The sequence below is a fragment of the Salmo salar genome, chromosome 27 (assembly GCF_965601325.2).
Source record: "Salmo salar chromosome 27, fSalSal1, whole genome shotgun sequence".
Classification (NCBI taxonomy): domain Eukaryota; kingdom Metazoa; phylum Chordata; class Actinopteri; order Salmoniformes; family Salmonidae; genus Salmo; species Salmo salar.
In genome coordinates this window covers 14,729,753-14,753,412 of record NC_138317.1, presented here as the reverse complement: position 1 = coordinate 14,753,412, position 23,660 = coordinate 14,729,753, and the positions used below count along the sequence as shown (strand labels likewise).

General features: G+C 41.9%; 1 gene segment (V, D, J or C); it reads left to right on the top strand.

Moving 5' to 3' along the window:
• The window catches only part of LOC106588303 (Ig kappa chain V region Mem5-like), a 92,811-nt gene extending 72,916 nt beyond the window's left edge, over positions 1–19,895 (top strand). The window contains 2 exon segments of the V gene segment in view: positions 18,061–18,092; positions 19,291–19,895. Of these exon segments, the coding sequence occupies positions 18,061–18,092; positions 19,291–19,616 (358 nt within the window).
• Positions 19,896–23,660: the final 3,765 nt, after the last annotated feature.

The window sequence follows — 23,660 nt, the reverse complement described above, 5'->3', positions numbered from 1 at the left end:
GGCCTACTTTGACTCACTTACACAGTGGTTTATGTCCATCAACAGTGGTTGTCAGTCTCAGAAGGTCAATTAAGTTTAACAGTAGAATTACTACCTCGTTATGTTTCCAAACCTTCTCAAGATGGACAGTAGTGGAGCTCTGTCTCCCTCCTCTGACCAGACTGTGTAATGGCAGTTTGTGTGATGTGTAGACTGGGTGTTTTACTATAAGTTCAAGCTCCGCCAGATCCGTATGAAATGAGAGTTACACACTCTATATATCCATTCAGTTGTTGGGAGCATATGTAGTGTACAACTTTATTTATTTTTATCCAGTTTACTTTCCATTAGTCAGCACCTATTCAAAAAAAATTGGGGTGTGCTTCAGCTCGTGCTTTTCACCACCCTATCATAAACCCCCAAAAAGTGTTAATAGTTTCAAAATATGTTTTAAACTACAGTATCATGTTGATCTCATGGTGTGTCAATCCTTGCATCTACACTGGGGACTAAAGATAGGAGGGAGGACTGACAGTCATATCAGTCATACCTCATATCAGAGGTGATGAGGGCTTCTCTTTCATATAGAAATATGGCCTATAGTGTTGAGTACATGGTTTACAGTATCGATTTATGTTGATGATTCAGCCTTTTCTCTCATTTTGAACCAAAAGACATGGTCCTTTAGGTGGGGATAAAGTTGTCTGTCTGTTTACATAATGTGTTACATCTGACATATCTCAAGTTCTACCTTCATTTGGTCCAGAAACATTTTGTTTGACTATGTTGACAAGTTGTCTCACTTCTTGTTGTGGCTTAGACTGAAACGGGCATTGTTGAACCCATGTTGGGCATCAGAGTGGTGTAAGGTATGAAATTCATGCTTTTATTCATCTGTTTAAGCAGAAATGTTGTTGGATTGATCTAATGTGTTTTTCCATGCTGCTCAATAGTACAATACCTGTCAAGATTTTGAGGCAACTTAACAAGTGTGATGAAGTAGTTTAACACTTTATGGGAAGTTGGAGCTCGTTTGAACGAAAGCAGAAGTAGCCTCTATGTAGCCAACTGTAAGAGAAATAAATCATCTATTTATTAATTAATACGAAATCAATTTATTCATGCATGGGAAAGCTGGATTTTACCAATGGAGGTCAAGCTTGAATGGGTTAGATCACCAAAGGAACTAATCTAGGCTACCATATGGATACATAGAAAGTACAGGCTATACAGACAGCTTGCAGGCGGCCCAGAGTCCAGCCAGTCAGGAGAGTATTGATCCACACAGGTATCGTGGCCATGCACAAGATGACGGAGGATACCAGGTTCAGCATGAGACACAGGGTAAAGTTTGGGCATCGGGACGAGCTGCTCAGTGTTACCACCAGAACAGCTATGTTACCAGGGAGGCCCAGCACACAGCACAGCCCAAGGACGATGCTCTAAATCAGGGGGCCTAAATCCAGGGAGCTGGGGTCCATGCTGGAGGTGTTGGAGGATTTCAGGTGCTGCAAGGTCGATGAAAGATAAGAGATCTAAGACCTATCTGGAAGACAGTAGACTTTAGACATTTAATTCTTTGTTTCTAAAAAAATGTATACTGTTAAAACAGTCTCTACACTAGTAAACAGAGTGAATGAAATCCTCACAAGTTCATGTCATAGAGTGATAATAAGTGAAAGGTGTGGGTTAACTGCCTCTGGTCAGCTTCCTCCTGATGAGCTGTGTGTGTGTTTTTTTTTCTCAGATTTACCCCCTTTTCTCCCCAATTTGTAGTTACAGTCTGGTCCCATCGCAGCAACTCCCCCATGGACTCAGGAGAGGTGTAGGTCGAGAGCCATGCGTCCTCCGAAACACAATCCTGCCAAGTCGCACTGCTTCTTGACACTGTTCGTTTAATCGAACCCAGGTCTGTAATGAACCCTGGGATCGAACCCAGGTCTGTAATGAACCCTGGGATCAAACCCAGGTCTGTAATGAACCCTGGAATCGAACCCAGGTCTGTAATGAACCCTGGGATCGAACCCAGGTCTGTAATGAACCCTGGGATCGAACCCAGGTCTGTAATGAACCCTGGGATCGAACCCAGGTCTGTCATGACGCCTCAATCCCTGCGATGCAGCGCCTTAGACTGCTACTCCACGTTTCCACGTCATTTCAATGAAATTATGTTGAACCAACGTGGAACAGACATTGAAATGACATCTGCCCAGGGAGATGATTGTACTTTTAATTTCCTCCCTGCCACAGATTCTAGCATAAATCTACCATGACTGCTATCTTATGTTATCTTAATTTGGAAGATATTGACAATAACTGGTAATTTGTATAAAGAGTGGGAAGCGACTATGAGTTCTCATATATAGCCTACCGACATTCTCCCTTCATCTCTTCATTGACTTTCCTTCTTCTATTTATTCTCTCCTTTGTTTCTTGATTGAGTTAGTTTCACTGTCCAAATATTATCTTTTATCAGTTGAAACCTCAACCTTTTACAGTAACTGTCAACATCTCAAACATTCTTTCCAACCGTAATTCACAGTCCTTATAAAGTCTCACTGAGTCTTTGTAAACTTGATCAGATCCACAGATGACTGATTATACAATGTGGATGGGTGGGTCTGTCAATACTATTCGCAGTCAATCTAGATTCTAGACTCATCTATTCCTTCTAAACTAACAAGGCAGAAGACAGAAAAGAGAAAATGAGCGCGTTCGACAAGATCACTTTAGTCAAGTCCATGACCATCATTGAACACGTCTTCCAAAGTGTGTTGCATTATTGGGGGGGGGATTCTGACTTGAGCCTACATAACAACTGCATGAACTTTACAAAAACCATTTCATCAAAGGTCATGAAGTTTTGATTGTAGTCGACTGCAAGTTTCTGCAGTTCCTCCTCACCAGTTGTAACTTGCAGACATCACCTGCAATGCGGGAGACTCTTTTGTCTACCAATCATTAGGGTGTTTTTGTTTGACCCACGTGAAAGTGACCAAAGACATGACTGAAACAGATTTGCCACAAATCATGTACACAGTGGATATGTACAAATAAATGTGATACTTGAGTCCCTCTCTCACCAATTGATTGTTCAATGTTCACACATCTTTTCAGTTTGTGAGTGTGGGATATGGGGGTTGGAGACATGCTTACTTCAACTGTCGCAGAGGCACCTCCCACAACTTCCCTCCTTGGGTTTGTTCTGTCACGCCTGCTCCCGCTCTCCTTCTCTGGCTCTCGAGGGCGCCAGGCCTTTCATTACGCGCACCGGTCACCATCATTACGCGCATCAGCGCTCATTGTACTCACCTGGACTCCTTCACGTTTTGATTGCCTTCCCTATATCTGTCTGTTTCCTCTCTTTCGTCCCCGTGTCAACATTATTGTCGTTTCCATTTTATGTTCCTGTCCGTGGTTATTAAATGTTCACTCCCTGTACCTGCTTCTCATCTCCAGCGTCGATCCTTACATGTTCGACATTGCAGCAGACAGTGCAGGCCAATGCCGACTGACAGGTCTACAAATCACCTTCCACTGAGTGTACAAAACATTAAGGACACCTGCTCTTCCATGACAAGGACTGAACAGGTGAATCTAGGTGAATGCTATGCTATGATCCTTTATTGATATCACTTGTTAAATCCACTTCAATCCGTGTAGATGAAGGGGAGGACACAGGTTAAAGAAGCATTTTTATGCCTTGAGACAATTGAGACATGGATTGTGTATTATGTGCCATTCAGAAAGTGAATGGGCAAAACAAAAGATTGTATCGCCTTTGAATGGGGTATGGTAGGTTGTAGGTGCCAGGCACACCGGTTTATATTAAGAACTGTAACGTTGCTGGGTTTTTCATGCTCAACTTTTGTTTCAAGAATGGTCCACCACTCAAAGGACATCCAGTTAACTTGACACAACTGTGACAAGCATTGGAGTCATGTCCTGCCTAGCATATGCTTGCTCCGTGGAGCAGGTACCACTTACTAGGGAGAATGTTCCAGATAGCGTGACTCTTCCACAAAATACCGCTGACAGATCTTTTTATTAACCTCTATGGGCTAGGTGGGACGCTTGCGTCCCACCTACTCAACAGCCAGTGTAATCCCGTGGCGCGTTATTCAAAAACCTCAAAAATGCAAAAACTTCAATTTTTCAAACATATGACTATTTTACACCATTTTAAAGACAAGACTCTCGTTAATCTAACCACACTGTCCGATTTCAAAAAGGCTTTACAACGAAAGCAAAACATTAGATTATGTCAGCAGAGTACCCAGCCAGAAATAATCAGACACCCATTTTTCAAGCTAGCATATAATGTCACATAAACCCAAACCACAGCTTAATGCAGCACTAACCTTTGATGATCTTCATCAGATGACAACCCTAGGACATTATGTTATACAATACATGCATGTTTTGTTCAATCAAGTTCATATTTATATCAAAAACCAGCTTTTTACATTAGCATGTGACTAGCATGTGACTAGCATTCCCACCGAACACTGCCGGTGAATTTACTAAATTACTCACGATAAACGTTCACAAAAAGCATAACAATTATTTTAAGAATTATAGATACAGAACTCCTCTATGCACTCGATATGTCCGATTTTAAAATAGCTTTTCGGTGAAAGCACATTTTGCAATATTCTCAGTAGATAGCCCGGCATCACAGGGCTACCTATTTAGACACCCAGCAGGTTTAGCACTCACCAAAGTCAGATTTACTATAAGAAAAATGTTATTACCTTTGCTGTCTTCGTCAGAATGCACTCCCAGGGCTTCTACTTCAATAACAAATGTTGGTTTGGTTCAAAATAATCCATAGTTATATCCAAACAGCGGCGTTTTGTTTGTGCGTTCAAGACACTATCCGAAAGGGTAAATAAGGGTGACGAGCATGGCGCAATTCGTGACAAAAAAATTCTAAATATTCCATTACCGTACTTCGAAGCATGTCAACCGCTGTTTAAAATCAATTTTTATGCCATTTTTCTCATAAAAAAGCGATAATATTCCGACCGGGAATCTGCGTTTAGGTAAACAGACGAAAGAAAATAAAGCATGGGGTCGACTCGGGCATGCGCCTAAGCCCATAGTACTCTGATCGGCCACTTGCCAAAAGCGATAATATGTTTCAGCCAGAGGCTGCCTCGATATCGTTCAGCTTTTTCCCGGGCTCTGAGAGCCTATGGGAGCCGTAGGAAGTGTCACGTTATTGCACAGATCCTGAGTCTTCAATAAAAAGAGCCAAGATGAAACACTACTTCTCAGACAGGCCACTTCCTGCTTGAAATCTTCTCAGGTTTTGGCCTGCCATATGAGTTCTGTTATACTCACAGACACCATTCAAACAGTTTTAGAAACTTTAGGGTGTTTTCTATCCAAAGCCAATAATTATATGCATATTCTAGTTACTGGGCAGGAGTAGTAACCAGATTAAATCGGGTACGTTTTTTATCCAGCCGTGTCAATACTGCCCCCTAGCCCTAACAGGTTAAACAGCGGTTGACATGCTTCTAAGTATGGTAATGGAACATTTTGACTTTTTTGTCTCGAAATGCGCTCGCGCGTTACCCTTTGGATAGTGACCTGAACGCACGAACAAAACTGAGGTATTTGGACATAACTATGGATTATTTGGAACAAAAACAACATTTGTTGTGGAAGTAGCAGTCCTGGGAGTGCATTCTGACGAAATGGAATAGACAACAGGTGGAAATTATAGGCAATTAGCAAGACACCCCCAATAAAGGAGTGGTTCGGCAGGTGGTGACCACAGACCACTTCTCAGTTCTTATGCTTCCTGGCTGATGTTTTGGTCAATTTTGAATGCTGGCGGTACTTTCACTCTAGTGGTAGCATGAGACGGAGTCTACAACCCACACAAGTGGCTCAGGTAGTGCAGCTCATCCAGGATGGCACATCAATGCGAGCTGTGGCAAGAAGGTTTGCTGTGTCTGTCAGCGTAGTGTCCAGAGCATGGAGGCGCTACCAGGAGACAGGCCAGTACATCAGGAGATGTGGAGGAGGCCGTAGGAGGGCAACAACCCAGCAGCAGGACCGCTACCTCCGCCTTTGTGCAAGGAGGAGCAGGAGGAGCACTGCCAGAGCCCTGCAAAATGACCTCCAGAAGGCCACAAATGTGCAAACGGTCAGAAACAGACTGCATGAGGGTGGTATGAGGGCCCGACGTCCACAGGTGGGGGTTGTGCTTACAGCCCAACACCGTGCAGGACGTTTGGCATTTGCCAGAGAACACCAAGATTGGCAAATTCACCACTGGCGCCCTGTGCTCTTCACAGATGAAAGCAGGTTCACACTGAGCACGTGACAGATGTGACAGAGTCTGGAGACGCCGTGGAGAACGTTCTGCTGCCTGCAACATCCTCCAGCATGACCGGTTTGGCGGTGGGTCAGTCATGGTGTGGGGTGGATTTCTTTGGGGGGCCGCACAGCCCTCCATGTGCTCGCCAGAGGTAGCCTGACTGCCATTAGGTACCGAGATGAGATCCTCAGACCCCTTGTGAGACCATATGCTGGTGCGGTTGGCCCTGGGTTCCTCCTAATGCAAGACAATGGCATTGATGCTATGGACTGGCCCGCCCGTTCCCCAGACCTGAATCCAATTGAGCACATCTGGGACATCATGTCTAGCTCCATCCACCAATGCCACGTTGCACCACAGACTGTCCAGGAGTTGGCGGATGCTTTAGTCCAGGTCTGGGAGGAGATCCCTCAGGAGACCATCCGCCACCTCATCAGGAGCATGCCCAGGCGTTGTAGGGAGGTCATACAGGCACGTGGAGGCCACACACACTACTGAGCCTCATTTTGACTTGTTTTAAGGACATTACATCAAAGTTGGATCAGCCTGTAGTGTGGTTTCCACTTAAATTTTGAGTGTGACTCTAAATCCAGAACTCCATGGGTTGATAAATTGGATTTCCATTGATTCTTTTTGTGTGATTTTGTTGTCAGCACATTCAACTATGTAAAGAAAAAAGTATTTAATAAGATTATTTCATTCATTCAGATCTAGGATGTGTTATTTTAGTGTTCCCTTTATTTTTTTGAGCAGTATATTATCTTTTGTCAGTTGAAACCTCAACCTTTTACAGTAACTGTCACCATCTCAAACAGCCAGTCCATTCTTTCCAACCAGAATTCCCAATCCTTATCAAGTCTCATTGAGTCTGTATGATCTCAATCAGATCCTCTGATGACTATACAATGTGGATGGGTGGGTCTGTCAATACCATCACAGTGAATCTAGACCTATCTATTCGTTCTCGGCTAACAATGCATCTTTACTCATTCATTTTAAACTACAATTAGATGCCAGCCTCATAACTGAGACTCTTGTATATACAGGGTTATGGTAATGTGGCTGTATTGTCTCTCATGAGTTTCACAAAATTGTTCAAAACGGACCAGTTCATAGCAGGCTACTTCACCGACCATTTATACATTCTCCAGAACATGAATATTGTTCAGTTCTCAAGTTCTGTGAGGTGGAAGAACTTATTTTGTTCTCTCTATGAAAACTCACTCTCTCTTATACTCTGGCCATGAGGAGAGAACCCCTCAAGGAATTTATGACCTGCCTAACAGAGCCTGGTGTAGGGGGAAGAGAGAGAGGGGGATGGTGCAGAGAGAGGGGGATGGTGCTCACTGTACCCAAAGAGGGCAACGTCATGACAGTGGGTACTATGGTGTTGAATGCTGAGCTGTATTCAATGAAAATCATTCTTACATAGGTATTCTTCTTGTCCAGATGGGATAGGGAAGTGTGCAGTGTGATGGCGATTACATCGTCACTGGACCTATTGGGGTGGTGAGCAAATTGAAGTGGGTCTAGGGTATCAGGTAGGGTGGAGGTGATATGATCCTTGACTAGTCTCTCAAAGCACTTCATGATGACAGAAGTGAGTGCAATGGGGCGATAGTAATTTAGTTCAGTTACCTTAGCTTTCTTGGGAACAGGAACAACGGTGGCCATCTTAAAGCATGTGGGGACAGTAGACTGGTATAGGGATTGATTGAATATGTCCGTTAACACACCAGCCAGCTGGTCATGCTCTAAGGACGTGGCTACGGATGCTGTCTGCGCCGGCAGCCTTACGAGGGTTAACACATTTAAATGTTTTACTCACGTCGGCCACGGAGAAGGAGAGCCCACAATCTTTGGTAGCGGGCCGCATCGGTGGCACTGTATTGTCCTCAAAGTGCGCAAAGAAGTTGTTTAATTTGTCTGGAAGCAAGACATCGATGTCCGCAACGGGGCTGGTTTTCCTTTTGTAATCCATGATTGTCTGAAGACCCTGCCACATACCCTGCCACATACAAGACCCTCTCCACTTTGTTTCTATACTGACACTTTGCTAGCTACACTGTTTGTATTCATCCATATTCCCAGTTGCCTTGCCATGGTTAAATGTGGTGGTACGCGCTTTCAGTTTTGTGTGAATGCTGCCATCAAACCACGATTTCTGGTTAGGGAAGGTTTTGATAGTCACAGTGGGTGCAACCTCTCCTATACACTTCCTTATAAACGAGGAGGGCGGGGGAGGGCCTTATATGCATTACCGTAGTTAAAGTACCAATGGTCGAGTGTGTTACTCGCCCGTGTACTGCAATCAATATGCATATATAATTTAGGTAGCCTCGTTCTCAAATTAGCTTTGTTAAAATCCCCAGATACAATAAATGCAGCCTCAGGATATATGGTTTCCAGTTTGCATAAAGTCCAGTGAAGTTCCTTGATGGCCATCTTGGTATCCGCTTGCGGGGGATATAAATGGCTGTGACAATAACCGAGGAGAGTCCTCTTGGGAGATAATACAGTCGGCATTTGATTGTGAGGAATTCTAGGTCAGGTGGACAAAAGGACTTGAGTTCCTGTACGTTGTTACAATTACACCATGAGTCGTTAATCATGAAACATACAACCCCACCCTTCTTCTTACCAGAGAGATGTTTATTCCTGTCGGCGCGACGAACTGAAAATCCCTTTGGCTGTACTGACTCCGACAGCATGTCCCAAGCTAGCCATGTTTCTGTGAAACAGAGTATGTTACAATCCCTGATATCTCTTTGGAAAGCAACTCTTGCCCTGATTTCATCGACTTTGTTAACCAGGAACTGGACATTAGCGAGTAATATACTCGTAAGCGGTAGGTGGTGTGCGCGCATCTGAAGCCTCACTAGAAGACCGCTCCGGCACCCTCTCCTCCAGCGGCATTGTTTTGGGTCGGCCTCTGGAAACCTATTCTGCTCCAGCCATTACCACTAGCCCGTCATCCCTAATTAAGGTGCCACCAACCTCCTGTGGAATATATTTTTGGTTTCAATTTGTTATAGAATGTCTTGTAAATTACAGCATAACTTTATTCATTTTATTTTGATAATCATGAAAACATTAAAAGCTTATTTATTTTAAATTCAACTGCAATATGTAACTTTTTCAGCAACCAGACCAAATTCACGTAGAAATGACGAGTTATAGATCTGTCATTCTCATTGAAAGAATCGTCTAAGAAGTGGTAGATTGTTCTATGCTTCAAATTTTTAAGTTCCATTTTTGCATCTTTTACTTCAGGTTTTGTACACCTGCTTCAAACAGCTAAAAATACAATATTTATGGTTCTGGAAAATATATTTCACAGCAGTTCAGACAGTACAATGATTTTCTACACCAGGGCTCTCCAACCCTGTTCCTGGAGAGCTACCCTCCTGTAGGTTTTAGCTCCAACTCAAGTTGTAATTAATGAAAACACAGTGCCACCGACACGGCCCGCACCCAGTCAGGCCGTGTCAGTGGCACTGTGTTATCCTCAAACAGGGCAAAGAATGTGTTTGGCTTGTCCGGGACGATGACGTCTGTGTACGCGACGTGGCTGGTTTTCTCTTTGTAATCAGTGATTGTCATTCACAGTGTAGGTTGGAAAAAGTATGTTAACACCTAGGCTAATGACTTCTCCAAAAGCTCATTTGGGAGGTGACCGGGAGCCCCGGGGTCCTGGAGAAGGACTGCCACTACAGCTGGAGCAGCACCCTGACCCTCCCTGTCGACCAGTGGAAGAAGGTGGGCTCTGTGGTCTGTGAGGCCACCCAGGGCTCCCAGTCTCCACTCTCTGAGACACTGAGGAGAGACCAGTGTTCTGATTAATGAGCTCCCCCCTCTAACTCCACTGTTTTTACTCTGCACCTCTCCTTCTTACTGTTCCAGCAATACCAGCACACTGGTCTAATGCTGGGCTGGGTCCTGTGTGGGAATCCTTCCTCCAGCTGGAGCTTTTAGCATAGTGGAACAAACAAAATAATATATGTCTGATTCTGATGTCAAATAGATCTGTTTGGCTTTCATATCACGTGTTCTGAACCTTATTACTGTAATTGTCACGCCCTGACCTGAGAGAGCCGTTTTTCTCTGTTGAGTTAGGTCAGGGTGTGATATGGGGTGGGCATTCTATGAATTCTATTTCTTTGTTTTGGCCGAGTATGGTTTCCAATCAGAGGCAGCTGTTTATAGTTGTCTCTGATTGGGAATCATACTTAGGCAGCCTTTTTCCCACCTGTGTTTGTGGGTAATTGTTTTCTGTTTTTGTATTCGTTACCTGACAAAGCTGTTTGGCTTTTCGTTTTGTTTATTTTGTTCTAGTGTTTCATTGGATAATAAAAATCATGAACACGTTCCACGCTGCGCTTTGTCTCATTCCGACGAAAGCCCTTACAGTAATGCTGTTGGTTCTGACATGTTGAGATAATAAAGACAGTCAATCTTTTAAATTGTGTGCCTGGATATCATTCTTTAATGAGTTATATTTTTCTTTATGATTTGTTTAGATGTCATAAGGAATGGAGAGCTCTGCCACGAAACATAATGTTACAGATACATTTCAGTTAATGTACCTCTCTCCATGAAAGCTTGGCTGATTGGGCCAAATATAATACCAGTCAAAATAATATCTACGGTGATACTAATACTGAAGCCATGTTCTCTAGACTCCCCAGTCTTCATGATGTTACTAATACCGCCATGTGCTCTAAACTCACTGGAACTCTCTGTGGACAAGAGAACATCTGGCTACAGTGCTGGTCTATTTTGGGAGTGTTGCAGTAACCCTGCCCATGCAAATATTACTTTAACCACACCACAGCTCACAATCGCCCAGCGTCAAACCATCTGGGACTTGGGCAGCTGTGTGTGTCTGACTAGGGCTGACTAGTGCTGGGGAACCAGCGTTCACGCTGGACTTTGCATAACGTTCAAGTTGGGGACTTCACTCTCAGGTCTTTATATGGCTATGTAAACTACATTGTTTTGTGACAGATATATACTGTATCTTAATGATATCAAAGTGGTACTTGAATGCAATCGATATGACAGTGTTCACTCTTTGAAGTTTGGAGGGGTAAAGAAGTTGAGTAGGGCATGAATAGTTGGGTTTGGACAGGGTCAACTTTCATGCTATTGCATACTGAAATGGGTTCTTCTTACAATATGAAGAGAAATCAAAGCGTAAATATAAACCTATTCTGAATTTTGATTAACATGTCCTTCAAAAGAAAGCATTTTCTACAGCTCTGTATCCTTAGTGGTCCTAGTGTGTTTAAAAAGATTAAACATTTTTGGAGAATATATTGAGAGATATGTGCCAGTATATGTCATATTTCGAAGATTTGGTGTTTAGAATACTTTAGAATACAGGAGACTCCGTAGCTCTGCAGTTGTTGAGTCAGAGCAGTTCCTCTTTAGCTGAACAAGGTTTTTGTACGACGCTCTAACACTGTGTGAATGGAAAAGAACCACCCTTCTGACAGTAGTAATCTCCTGCATCTTCAGCCTGGACTCCACTGATGGTCAGAGTGTAATGAGTATAAGGACTAACAGATCCACTCCCACTGAAACGACCTGGAATCCCAGAGTGACGGTTTGTACCATGATAAACCAGAAGTTTGGGAGTGTCTCCATGTGTCTGCAGGTACCACTGGAGATTATTACCAGTACTTGAACTGGCTGTACAGCTGATAGAGAGAGTCTCTCCCAGGCGAACAGACTGAGATTTAGGAGACTGAGTCAGAATTATATCTGCTGATGATTCTGAAAAATAAAATAAAAGTGAAGAAAGGCTGATTAGTAAGTAATGTTATCACAACAAATAGACATTGCTAATCTTCCAAAGCCAATTAATAAACTTCAGGCAAAACCAGATTTGTTTTTATTAATATCTTCAATATTCACAAAAGGAAATGTAATTCTGAAGCCAAACTCATCATTAATCAAAGTTGGTCAAAGTGTCTCTCACCCTGAACAAGGAGCCCCAGTGTCCCCAGCAGTAGAATCAGTGACATCATCATTGTGCTGCGTGTCAGTGGCTCTGAAAGGAGTGAACAGTCACTGATCAACACTGGGGTTTAAAAGTATGTGGAGCAGTGAGGCAGGACATATATGCAAAACACCAATATTTCATGCAAATACACTACACAGATAAAAGAAGTCAACAGTTTCCAAAGGTAGGCCTATTGTATATTACATTTGAGAATACTGAACTCATATACCACACAATATAACAACTATATCTTAAATGAGGCCTACTTTGACTCACTTACACAGTGGTTTATGTCCATCAACAGTGGTTGTCAGTCTCAGAAGGTCAATTAAGTTTAACCGTAGAATTACTGCCTCTGTATGTTTCAAACCTTCTCAAGATGGACAGTAGTGGAGCTCTGTCTCCCTCCTCTGTCCAGACTGTGTAATGGCAGTTTGTGTGATGTGTAAACTGGGTGTTTTACTATGAGTTCAAGCTCCCCCAGATCCGTATGAAATGAGAGTTACACACTCTATATATCCATAAAGTTGTTGGGAGCATATGTAGTGTACAACTTTATTTATTTTTATCCAGTTTACTTTCCATTAGTCAGCACCTATTGAAGCATTTTTGGGGTGTGCTTCAGCTCGTGCTTTTCACCACCCTATTATAAACCCCCAAAAACTGTTTATAGTTTCAAAATATGTTTTAAACTACAGTATCATGTTGATCTCATGGTGTGTCAATCCTTGCATCTACACTGGGGACTAAAGATAGGAGGGAGGACTGACAGTCATATCAGTCATACCTCATATCAGAGGTGATGAGGGCTTCTCATTCATATAGAAATATGGCCTATAGTGTTGAGTACATGGTTTACAGTATCTACTTATGTTGATGATTCAGCCTTTTCTCTCATTTTGAACCAAAAGACATGGTCCTTTAGGTGGGGATAAAGTTGTCTGTCTGTTTACATAATGTGTTACATCTGACATATCACAAGTTCTACCTTCATTTGGTCCAGAAACATTTTGTTTGGCCATGTTGACAAGTTGTCTCACTTCTTGTTGTGGCTTAGACTGAAACGGGCATTGTTGAACCCATGTTGGGCAACAGAGTGGTGTAAGGTATGAAATACATGCTTTTATTCATCTGTTTAAACAGAAATGTTGTTGGATTGATCTAATGTGTTTTTCCATGGTGCTCAATAGTACAATACCTGTCAAGATTTTGAGGCAACTTAACAAGTGTGATGAAGTAGTTTAACACTTTATGGGAAGTTGGAGCTCCTCTGAACGAAAGCAGAAGTAGCCTCTATGTAGCCAACTGTAAGAGAAATAAAACATATATTTATTAATTAATACGAAATCAATTTATTCATGCATGGGAAAGCTGGATTTTACCAATGGAGGTCAAGCTTGAATGGGTTAGATCACCAAAGGAACTAATCTAGGCTACCATATGGATACATAGAAAGTACAGGCTATACAGACAGCTTGCAGGCGGCCCAGAGTCCAGCCAGTCAGGAGAGTATTGATCCACACAGGTATCGTGGCCATGCACAAGATGACGGAGGACGCCAGGTTCAGCATGAGACACAGGGTAAAGTTTGGGCATCGGGACGAGCTGTGCAGTGTGACCACCAGAACAGCTATGTTACCAGGGAGGCCCAGCACACAGCACAGCCCCAGGACGATGTTCTAAATCAGGGGGTCTAAATCCAGGGAGGTGGGGTCCATGCTGGAGGTGTTGGAGGAGTTCAGGTATCTGGAAGACAGTAGACTTTTGACAACTAATTCTTTGTTTCTAAAAAAATAATGTATACTGTTAAAACAGTCTCTACACTAGTAAACAGAGTCTGCTTGAAATCCTTGCAAGTTTTTCTCTTCTCTTGATCTCATGTCATAGAGTGATAATAAGTGAAAGGTGTGGGTTAACTGCCTCTGGTCAGATTCCTCCTGATGAGCTGTGTGTGTGTTTTTTTTTGCAGATTTACCCCCTTTTCTCCCCAATTTGTAGTTACAGTCTTGTCCCATCACAGCAACTCCTCTATGGACTCAGGAGAGGCGAAGGTCGAGAGCCATGCGTCCTCCAAAACACAATCCTGCCAAGCCGTACTGCTTCTTGACACACTGCTCACTTAACTCGGAAGCCAGCCGCACCAATGTGTCAGAGGAAACACTGTCCAGCTGGCAACCGAGGTCAGCTTGCAGGCTCCCATTCCACCACAAGGAGTCGCTAGAGCGTGATGGGCCAAGGAAATCCAGGCCGGCCAAACTCTCACCTAACCCGGAAGACGCTGGGCCAATTGTGCGACGCCTCATGGGTCTCCCGGTCACGGCCGGCTGTGACACAGCCTGGGATCGAACCCAGGTCTGTAATGACGCCTCAATCACTGTGATGCAGTGCCTTAGACCGCTACTCCATGTTTCCACATCATTTCAATGAAATGATGTTGAACCAACGTGGAACAGACATTGAAATGACATCTGCCCAGTGGGATGAATGCACTTTTCATTTCCTCCCTGCCACAGATTCTAGCATTAATCTACCATGACTGCTATCTTATGTTATCTTAATTTGGAAGATATTGACAATAACTGGTCATTTGTATAAAGAGTGGGAAGCGACTATGAGTTCTCATATATAGCCTACCGACATTCTCCCTTCATCTCTTCATTGACTTTCCTTCTTCTATCCTAACAAGGCAGAACACAGAAAAGAGAAAATTAGCGTGTTCGACAAGATCACTTTTGTCAAGTCCATGACCATCATTGAACACGTCTTCCAAAGTGTGTTGCATTATGGGGGGAAACATTCGTAACAACTGTATGAACTTTACAAAAACCATTTCATCAAAGGTCATGAAGTTTTGACTGTAGTCGACTGCAAGTTTCTGCAGTTCCTCCTCAGCAGTTGTAACTTGCAGCCATCACCTGCAATGCGGGAGACTCTATTGTCTACCAATCATTAGGGTGTTTTTGTTTGACCCACGTGAAAGTGACCAAAGACATGATTGAAACAGATTTGCCACAAATCATGTACACAGTGGATATGTACAAATAAATGTGATACTTGAGTCCCTCTCTCACCAATTGATTGTTCAATGTTCACACATCTTTTCAGTTTGTGAGTGTGTGATATGGGGGTTGGAGACATGCTTACTTCAACTGTCGCAGAGGCACCTCCCACAACTTCCCTCCTTGGGTTTGTTCTGTCACGCCTGCTCCCGCTCTCCTTCTCTGGCGCTCGAGGGCGCCAGGCCTTTCATTACGCACACCGGTCACCATCATTACGCGCATCAGCGCTCATTGTACTCACCTGGACTCCTTCACGTTTTGATTGCCTTGCCTATATCTGTCTGTTTCCTCTCTTTCGTCCCCGTCTCAGCATTATTGTCGTTTCCGTTTTCTGTTCCTGTCTGTGGTTATTAAATGTTCACTCCCTGTACCTGCTTCTCATCTCCAGCTTCGATCCTTACATGTTCGACATTGCAGCAGAATGTGCAGGCCAATGCCGACTGACAGATCTACAAATCACCTTCCACTGAGTGTACAAAACATTAAGGACACCTCCTCTTTCCATGACAAGGACTGAACAGGTGAATCTAGGTGAACGCTATGCTATGATCCTTTATTGATGTCACTTGTCAAATCCACTTCAATCCGTGTAGATGAAGCGGAGGACACAGGTTAAAGAAGCATTTTTAAGCCTTGAGACAACTGAGACATGGATTGTGTATTATGTGCCATTCAGAAGGTGAATGGGCAAAACAAAAGATTGAATCTCCTTTGAATGGGGTATGGTAGGTAGTAGGTGCCAGGCACACCGGTTTATATTAAGAACTGCAACATTGCTGGGTTTTTCATGCTCAACTTTTGTTTCAAGAATGGTCCACCGCTCAAAGGACATGCAGCTAACTTGACTCAACTGTGACAAGAATTGGAGTCAACATGGGCCAGCATCCTTGTGGAACACTTTCAACACCTTGTAGAGTCCATGCCCTGACGAATTGAGGCTGGGCTGTTCTGAGGGCAAGAGATTGGTAGCTAATTATGAGGATGGGAGATTGAGAACCTTTCTAGCTGGCTAGCTAAAGCCAACCTGATAAAATTGCTAGGTGGCGAGTATTACAAAGAATCAACAAAACATGTCCGTTGAATTTATTCATGAAGAATGAATCAAAAGGCTACATAGCTTGATCAAATTCATTCACAAACACACCTTCTGCGTGTCCCGCCCATAACCGGCATCTAAAATATATCAGACACTGACGATACTGTTTGAACGAACTAGAGTATCTAACGTCCTGCCTAGCATATGTTTGCTCCGTGGAGCAGGTACCACTTACTAGGGAGAATGTTCCAGAGAGTGTGACTCTTCCGCAAAATACCGCTGACAGATCTTTTTATTAGTAATAATGTAAAAAATGTGGACTTGTGTGACTTTTTCCACATTTTGTTGTGTAACAAGATGGGATTCTAATGAATTTAATTGTCATATTTTTGTCAACTATCTAAGTTCAAAACTGTAACTACTTAAAGGCCACTCAGAAACATTCAATGTCATCTTGGTAAGGAACTCCAGTGTATATTTGGTCTTGTGTTTTAAGTTATTGTCCTGCTGAAAGATGAATTTGTCTCCCAGTTTCTGGTGGAAAGCAGACTGAACCAACTTTTCCTCTAAGATTTTTCCTGTGCTTAGCTCTATTCCATTTAATTTATCCCCCCAAAAAACTCCAGAGTCCTTGCCGATGACAAGCATACCCATAACATGATGTAGCCTCCACCATGCTTGAAAATATGAAGAGTGGTACTCAGTGATGTGTTTTATTGGATTTGGCCCAAACATAACACTTTGTATTCAGGACATAAAGGTAATTTCTCTGCCACATTTTTGCAGTTTTACTTTAGTGCCTTATTGCAAACAGGATGAATGTTTTGGAATATTTGTATTCTGCACAGGCTTCCTTATTTTCACTCTGTCATGTAGGTTAGTACTGTATTGAGGAGTAACTACCGTATAATGTTGTTGATCCATGCTCAGTATTCTCCTATCACAGCCATCACACTCTGTAACTTTCTTAAAAAGTCCCCATTCGATTCAGGCTGTTAGACAACAACATTTGGAAAAAGTCAACGGGTGTGAATACTTTCTGAAGGCACTGTATATCTACATAGTCCACAGCCGTTTTCAAAATGTTGAAAGTTCAATGGGGAACATGAATGTGTCCAGTCTACTGGAGCTCCAGAGTGTACCAGTAGGGGGCATCAGTTACAATGCAGAATTCAGTGATCAGTTCCATGCCTCTGTTACCATTCCCCTCTGTGTCTGTCTGGAGGTTTTTGAACAGCCAGTCAATCAGACTCTATCACTGTGGTGGACTTTTGGTGGAGGGACCAAACTGAGTGTTGGCAGTAAGTATTCAGTTCTAGATCTTGACCTCTGATATCAAAATCCCAATTAATTTTCTTAACAGTATTACAACTCCCTTAAATAGAAAGTAGACATGTATATTTATTTTTGGAGAATTTGTTTTGCATTTATTTTCCTTAAAATAAATTTAGTTAAATCAAAATGCCTATTCAAGATGTAATATATCAAACAAGGTTATACAGTGTGTATTCATTTGGAACAGGGATACTGTTCAAATCAGAGTGGTTTAGATAAATGTAGTTTTACAAAGAGCAAAAGCAGTGTCTCTATAGTGTCAGAGGTTTTTGTACGGCCGCTGAATGAGATTGTATCACTGTGGTTACACTTTTGGTGGAGGCACTAGACTGGATATTGGAAGTAAGTTTACCTACCTCTAATAAAGAAAATGTTCTGACCTTGCATATAGATGCATTGATCTTGTGAGAGAAGAAACTAAGATTAAAATTGAAATAAATGCTATGCATAGTTATGTTTTTGGTAAAAGAGTTATTCTCTTCATAGGAGTCCACATTTGTGTAAAAATATATTTTGGTTAAACCTCAAATTTGAAGCTATTATTTTTGGTTAACAGACCCATTCTCGTAAATAATATCACTATTCATTTTATTTAAATGTGTCTTTTAAATGTATATAATTGTTGTAAGATGGTTAAATTCAACATAAATTTACTCCTTCAGCATTCAGCTGCAAAGTTTTGCTTCGCTTTGCTATCTATTTGCTATTTACTATTTTGCTATCTTATTTGATCTCATTTGCTGTTTTATTTGCTATTTGCTATCTATTTGCTATCTATTGAAAAGACTTGCTATCTTGCGAAGTCCAGCTTTCTGCTGTTCATATGAATATAGATTTATTTTCAATTTGATACAAAATCTTGTAAATTACACATAACTTTATTCATTTTCTTTCGATAAATTAAAACTTAAATGTTTTAGTGTGTCTTTTAAATTAAATGTATATCATTGTTAGATGTTTACAGTCAACTGGAATTCATTTCTTCAGCATAGGCTTATCAACCAATTTTAATTGAATTCATAATTTAAGAATTGTTCATACATTCTGTGAAATGTTCTTTAAAATAATAATAATAATAATTAATAATGAAATGCAGTTTGATTCCTAGGAGTTTAATCCATTACAATAAGGGAGGAGTATACTGAAATGCACTATTGTAAAGTGGTTGTTCTACTGGATATCATAAGGTGAATGCACCAATTTGTAAGTCGCTCTGGATAAGAGCGTCTGCTAAATGACTTAAATGTAAATGTAAATGTAAATATTTCACATTTTAAATAGTTACACTTTGAAGATAGTTGAATGTATTTTCAGTCATCTCATGTAGTTATAATATGCTTCAGTAGCTAGTCAAAGGGAAGTGAAAGAGTGACATAAAGACTGATAAACCAGCTGTCTGTTTGTTTGAGGAACAGAAACCTACTGATGGACAAAGCCTTCATTTACAGCTAAGATGTTAAACTGCTGCATCATTATTGTCGTATCAGTCTGGTGATTGATTGATAGTTCCCCTCTCCATAACTTCCCACCTTTCTTTTAGGTGATGTTCGTCCCACCCTGACAGTCCTGCCCCCCTCCAGTGTGGAGCTGCAGCAGGGGAAGGCCACTCTCATGTGCCTGGCCAACAAGGGCTTCCCCTCAGACTGGAAGCTGAGTTGGAAGGTGGACGGTAGCAGCAGCAGTAACACCTGGGAGGTGACCGGGAGCCCCGGGGTCCAGGAGAAGGATGGTCACTACAGCTGGAGCAGCACCCTGACCCTCCCTGTTGACCAGTGGAAGAAGGTGGGCTCTGTGGTCTGTGAGGCCACCCAGGGCTCCCAGTCTCCACTCTCTGAGACACTGAGGAGAGACCAGTGTTCTGATTAATGAGCTCCCCCCTCTGACTCCACTGTTTTTACTCTGCACCTCTCCTTCTTACTGTTCCAGCAATACAAGCACACTGGTCTAATGCTGGGCTGGATCCTGTGTGGGAATCCTTCCTCCAGCTGGAGCTTTTAGCATAGTGGAACAAACACCAGAATATATGTCTGATTCTGATGTCAAATAGATCTGCTTGGCTTTCATATCACATGTGTTCTGAACCTTATTACTGTAAGGCTGTTGGTTCTGACATGTTGAGATAATAAAGACATTCAATATTTTAAATGGTTTGCCTGGATATCATTATTTAATGACTTTTACCATTAGACATTGAGATCTTTTTGATTTATTGCATTTTATAAGGAATGTCGATCTCTCTACCCTGGAAAGTTATTTTCCTAATACATTTTACTCAATCAACCTCTCTCAATGAATGTTTGGCTGATTTGGTACCAGTCCAAAGGATATCTACAGTGATACTAATACTGAAGCCATGTTCTCTAGACTCCCCAGACTTTATGATGTTACCAGAGCCATGTATTAGAGAGGACATTGAGGTTTCTGCATTATGATGTATTTACATGACACTTCAACATTCTGTGGCAGACATAGTAGCTCCCCATTAACATTACAACAATGCTGTGTAACTGAATGTCTAGAATTAGAACAATATTACAAACTCTAAAAGTTGGCCTAACTCTCTAAATGTATGACTCTAGATGTTACCAATACTGAAGCCATGTGCTCCAAGCTCAATGGAACTCTCTGTGAACAGGTGAACATCTGGCCATGGTACTGCTCTATTCTGGGAGTGTTGTGGTCACCCTGCCCATGTAAATCTGAGTTTCAACCCCACCAGAGTTCACAATCACTCAGCCTCAAATCCTCTGGGACTGGGGCATCTGTGTGTCTGACTAAAGAACTGAACATGGGCTGGGGAAGCAGACTTTTCACTGGACTTTGCATAACGTTCAAATCGGGGAATTCACAGTCTTTTTATGGCTTTGTATACAGTATGTGGACTACATTCATTTGTGACATATGAAAAGTAATACTATTAAAGTAGTACTTCTTGAATGGAATCAATATGACTGTATTCACTCTTTCAAGGTTGGAGGGGTATAGAAGTTGAGCAGGGCATGAATAGTTGGGTTCGGACAGGGTCGATATTCATGCTGTTGTGGAATGAAATGAGTGCTTATTACAATATCAAGATAAATCAAAGCGTGAAAAAAAATCTAAACCAATTCTGAATTTTGTTCAACATGTCTTTCAAAAGAAAACATTTTCTATTTCTTCTCTGTATCCTTAGTGGTCCCAGCGAGTTTAACAAAAATTTAACATTTTTGCTGAATATATTGAGAGATATGTACAGTATCATAGTCCATAGACAAGTCTAATCAATTACATTATTGTAGTTTCATATTTTGATTATTTGGTGTTTTGAATACTTTATAATACGGGAGACTCTGTAGCTCTGCAGCTGTTGAGTCAGAGCAGTTCCTCTTTAGCTGAAGGAGGTTTTTGTACGATGCTCTAACACTGTGTGAACGGATAACTGTTACTCTGCTGACAGTAGTAATCTCCTGCATCTTCAGCCTGGACTCCACTGATGGTCAGAGTGTAATGAGTATATGAACTACCAGATCCACTCCCACTGAAACGACCTGGAATCCCAGACTGACGGTTTGTAGCATAATAAACCAGGAGTTTAGGAGCTTCTCCAGGTTTCTGTAGGTACCAGTGGAGATAATCAGCAGTACTTGAACTGGCTGTACAGCTGATAGAGACAGTCTTTCCTGGACTAACAGACTGAGATTTAGGAGACTGAGTCAGAATTATATCTGCTGCTGATTCTGAAAAATAAAACAAAAGTGAAGAATGACTGATTAGTAAGTAAGGTTATCACAACAAATAGACATTGCTAATCTTCCAAAGCCTATCATGAAACTTCAGGCAAAACCAGATGATTTATTTGTATCCTTATCTGCAATATTCACAAACTAAGTTTAATTCTGAAGCCAAACTCATCATGAATCACAGTTAGTCAAAGTGTCTCTCACCCTGAACAAGGAGCCCCAGTGTCCCCAGCAGTAGAATCAGTGACATCATCATTGTGCTGCGTGTCAGTGGCTCTGAAAGGAGTGAACAGTCACTGATCAACACGGGTTTTAAAGTACGTGGAGCAGTGAGGCAGGACAGCTATGCAAAGCTTTCATATTTTTCACAAATACACACACCGTGCACATGCACACACACACACAGAGATAAATGAAGTTTGCAGTTTCCAAAGGTATGCCTACTATATATCAAATTTGAGAATACTAAAATAAAAAACTACAGATTTTAACAACTATGTCTTAAATGAGGCCTAGTTTGACCGACTGACTCAGTGGTTTATGTCCCTCAACAGTGGTTGTCAGTCTCAGGAGAAGGTAAATAACATTTTAAACGGCAATAACAAAGTATTTTTAACGTCCCTGTTTCGGTAAAAAGCTGTGGGATGTGGCTGGAGAAATGTAACCACTCTCAAATTCATCGACAGGGAAGTCCAGTAAGGACTGGACTTCCATGACACTAAAATTATAATACAATTATATTTTTTTAGGCTATATGGTGTTGGTTGACATTTAATTTGTTTAGAAACATTGGAGTCCAACAAGCTTATATTTTCCATTTTGATGGTGTATGACATTTAAACGAAGCTCATGAGGCATTTATAAGTTACACTATATTCTTCAAGAATCAATGGGAACATTTAATGAATTTATGAGTACAAAATAAATGTAGCAACTGCTGATTGCCCTTTTAAAAGTAGAACATCTTCTTCTGTATCCTTCAGACCTTCTAATGGTGGACAGTACTGGTGTTCTGTCGCCCTGCTCTGACCACAGTGTGTAATGGCAGTCTGTATGATGAGTAGAGTGGTGTTCTAATTAAAGGGGAACTTCACTCAAAAACTATCTTTTGGAAAAAATTTCATCAGTCCACTGTTGACACAGTCCCAAAATGTACTGCATGTCAGTAGTCAAGTTGTCAAAATCATGGACTTTAAGAAGAAAAGTGTCTCCAGCCTCATCATCATGATGCTTGGCAGTGTTGGTAACTTCTTCTTGCGGTTTAGACTGAATCTGACATGGTTGAACCCATGTTGGGCATCAGACTGGTGAAAGGTTTGAAATGCATCCTTTTGTTGATCTATTCAGGCACAAATGTTGTTGCATAGATCTTGAGTGTGTTTTTCCATTGTGCTCAATACTAAAATACCTGTCAAGATTTTGACATAGAATGAGGCAACTTCACAAGTATGATGAAATAGTCCAACACCTTATGGGATGTTGGGGCTCCTCTGAACCAAAGCAGAAGTAGATGTACTATAAGAGAAACAACAAATCAATGTATTCATGAAAACAAAATCAATGTATTTATGCATTTGAAAGCTGACAGATGTAATAGAATTTAGGATTTGACCAATGGAGGCCATACTCGAAGGGAGATAGACCACCAAAGGAACTAATCTCGGCTATCCTATGATTATAGGCTATACAGATCCAGAGTCAGCAACCCAAAAAGTGGGGTTTGTTGAGGACAAAATAGAAAAATTGTCTGCTCTAAAAACCAAACCAAAACACTGTACGTTTTTTTTAATTTTGTGAGTATCCTAATTTGTTACGGTTAGGGTTAAGGGGTTTGGTTATGGGTAGGGTGAGGGTTAGAGTTATGGGTTGGCATGCCCGCCACATCCCTTTAGTCAAACCTGCAGAGACCGACTTCAGACAGACACAGCACCATTCCGGCGATGTCCACCACGCTGATGGATCACAGGGATCCAGAGGATGAAGAAAGGCAACCACTACACTGGTGATCTGCTGCGTCAACTTGGTTCAGCAGCCCGTGGAGGCAGCAGTAAGATGTGACCTGCACAGAGAATGGGATCATGAACCCCAGCCCGTGTCTCGGCGGCACTCATCGCCCACTTCACGAGTGGTCACAGCGGGGGCAGTCAGGCCGCATGCAAGCCCCCACAGGGCCAGGAGCAGTGCCACCTCC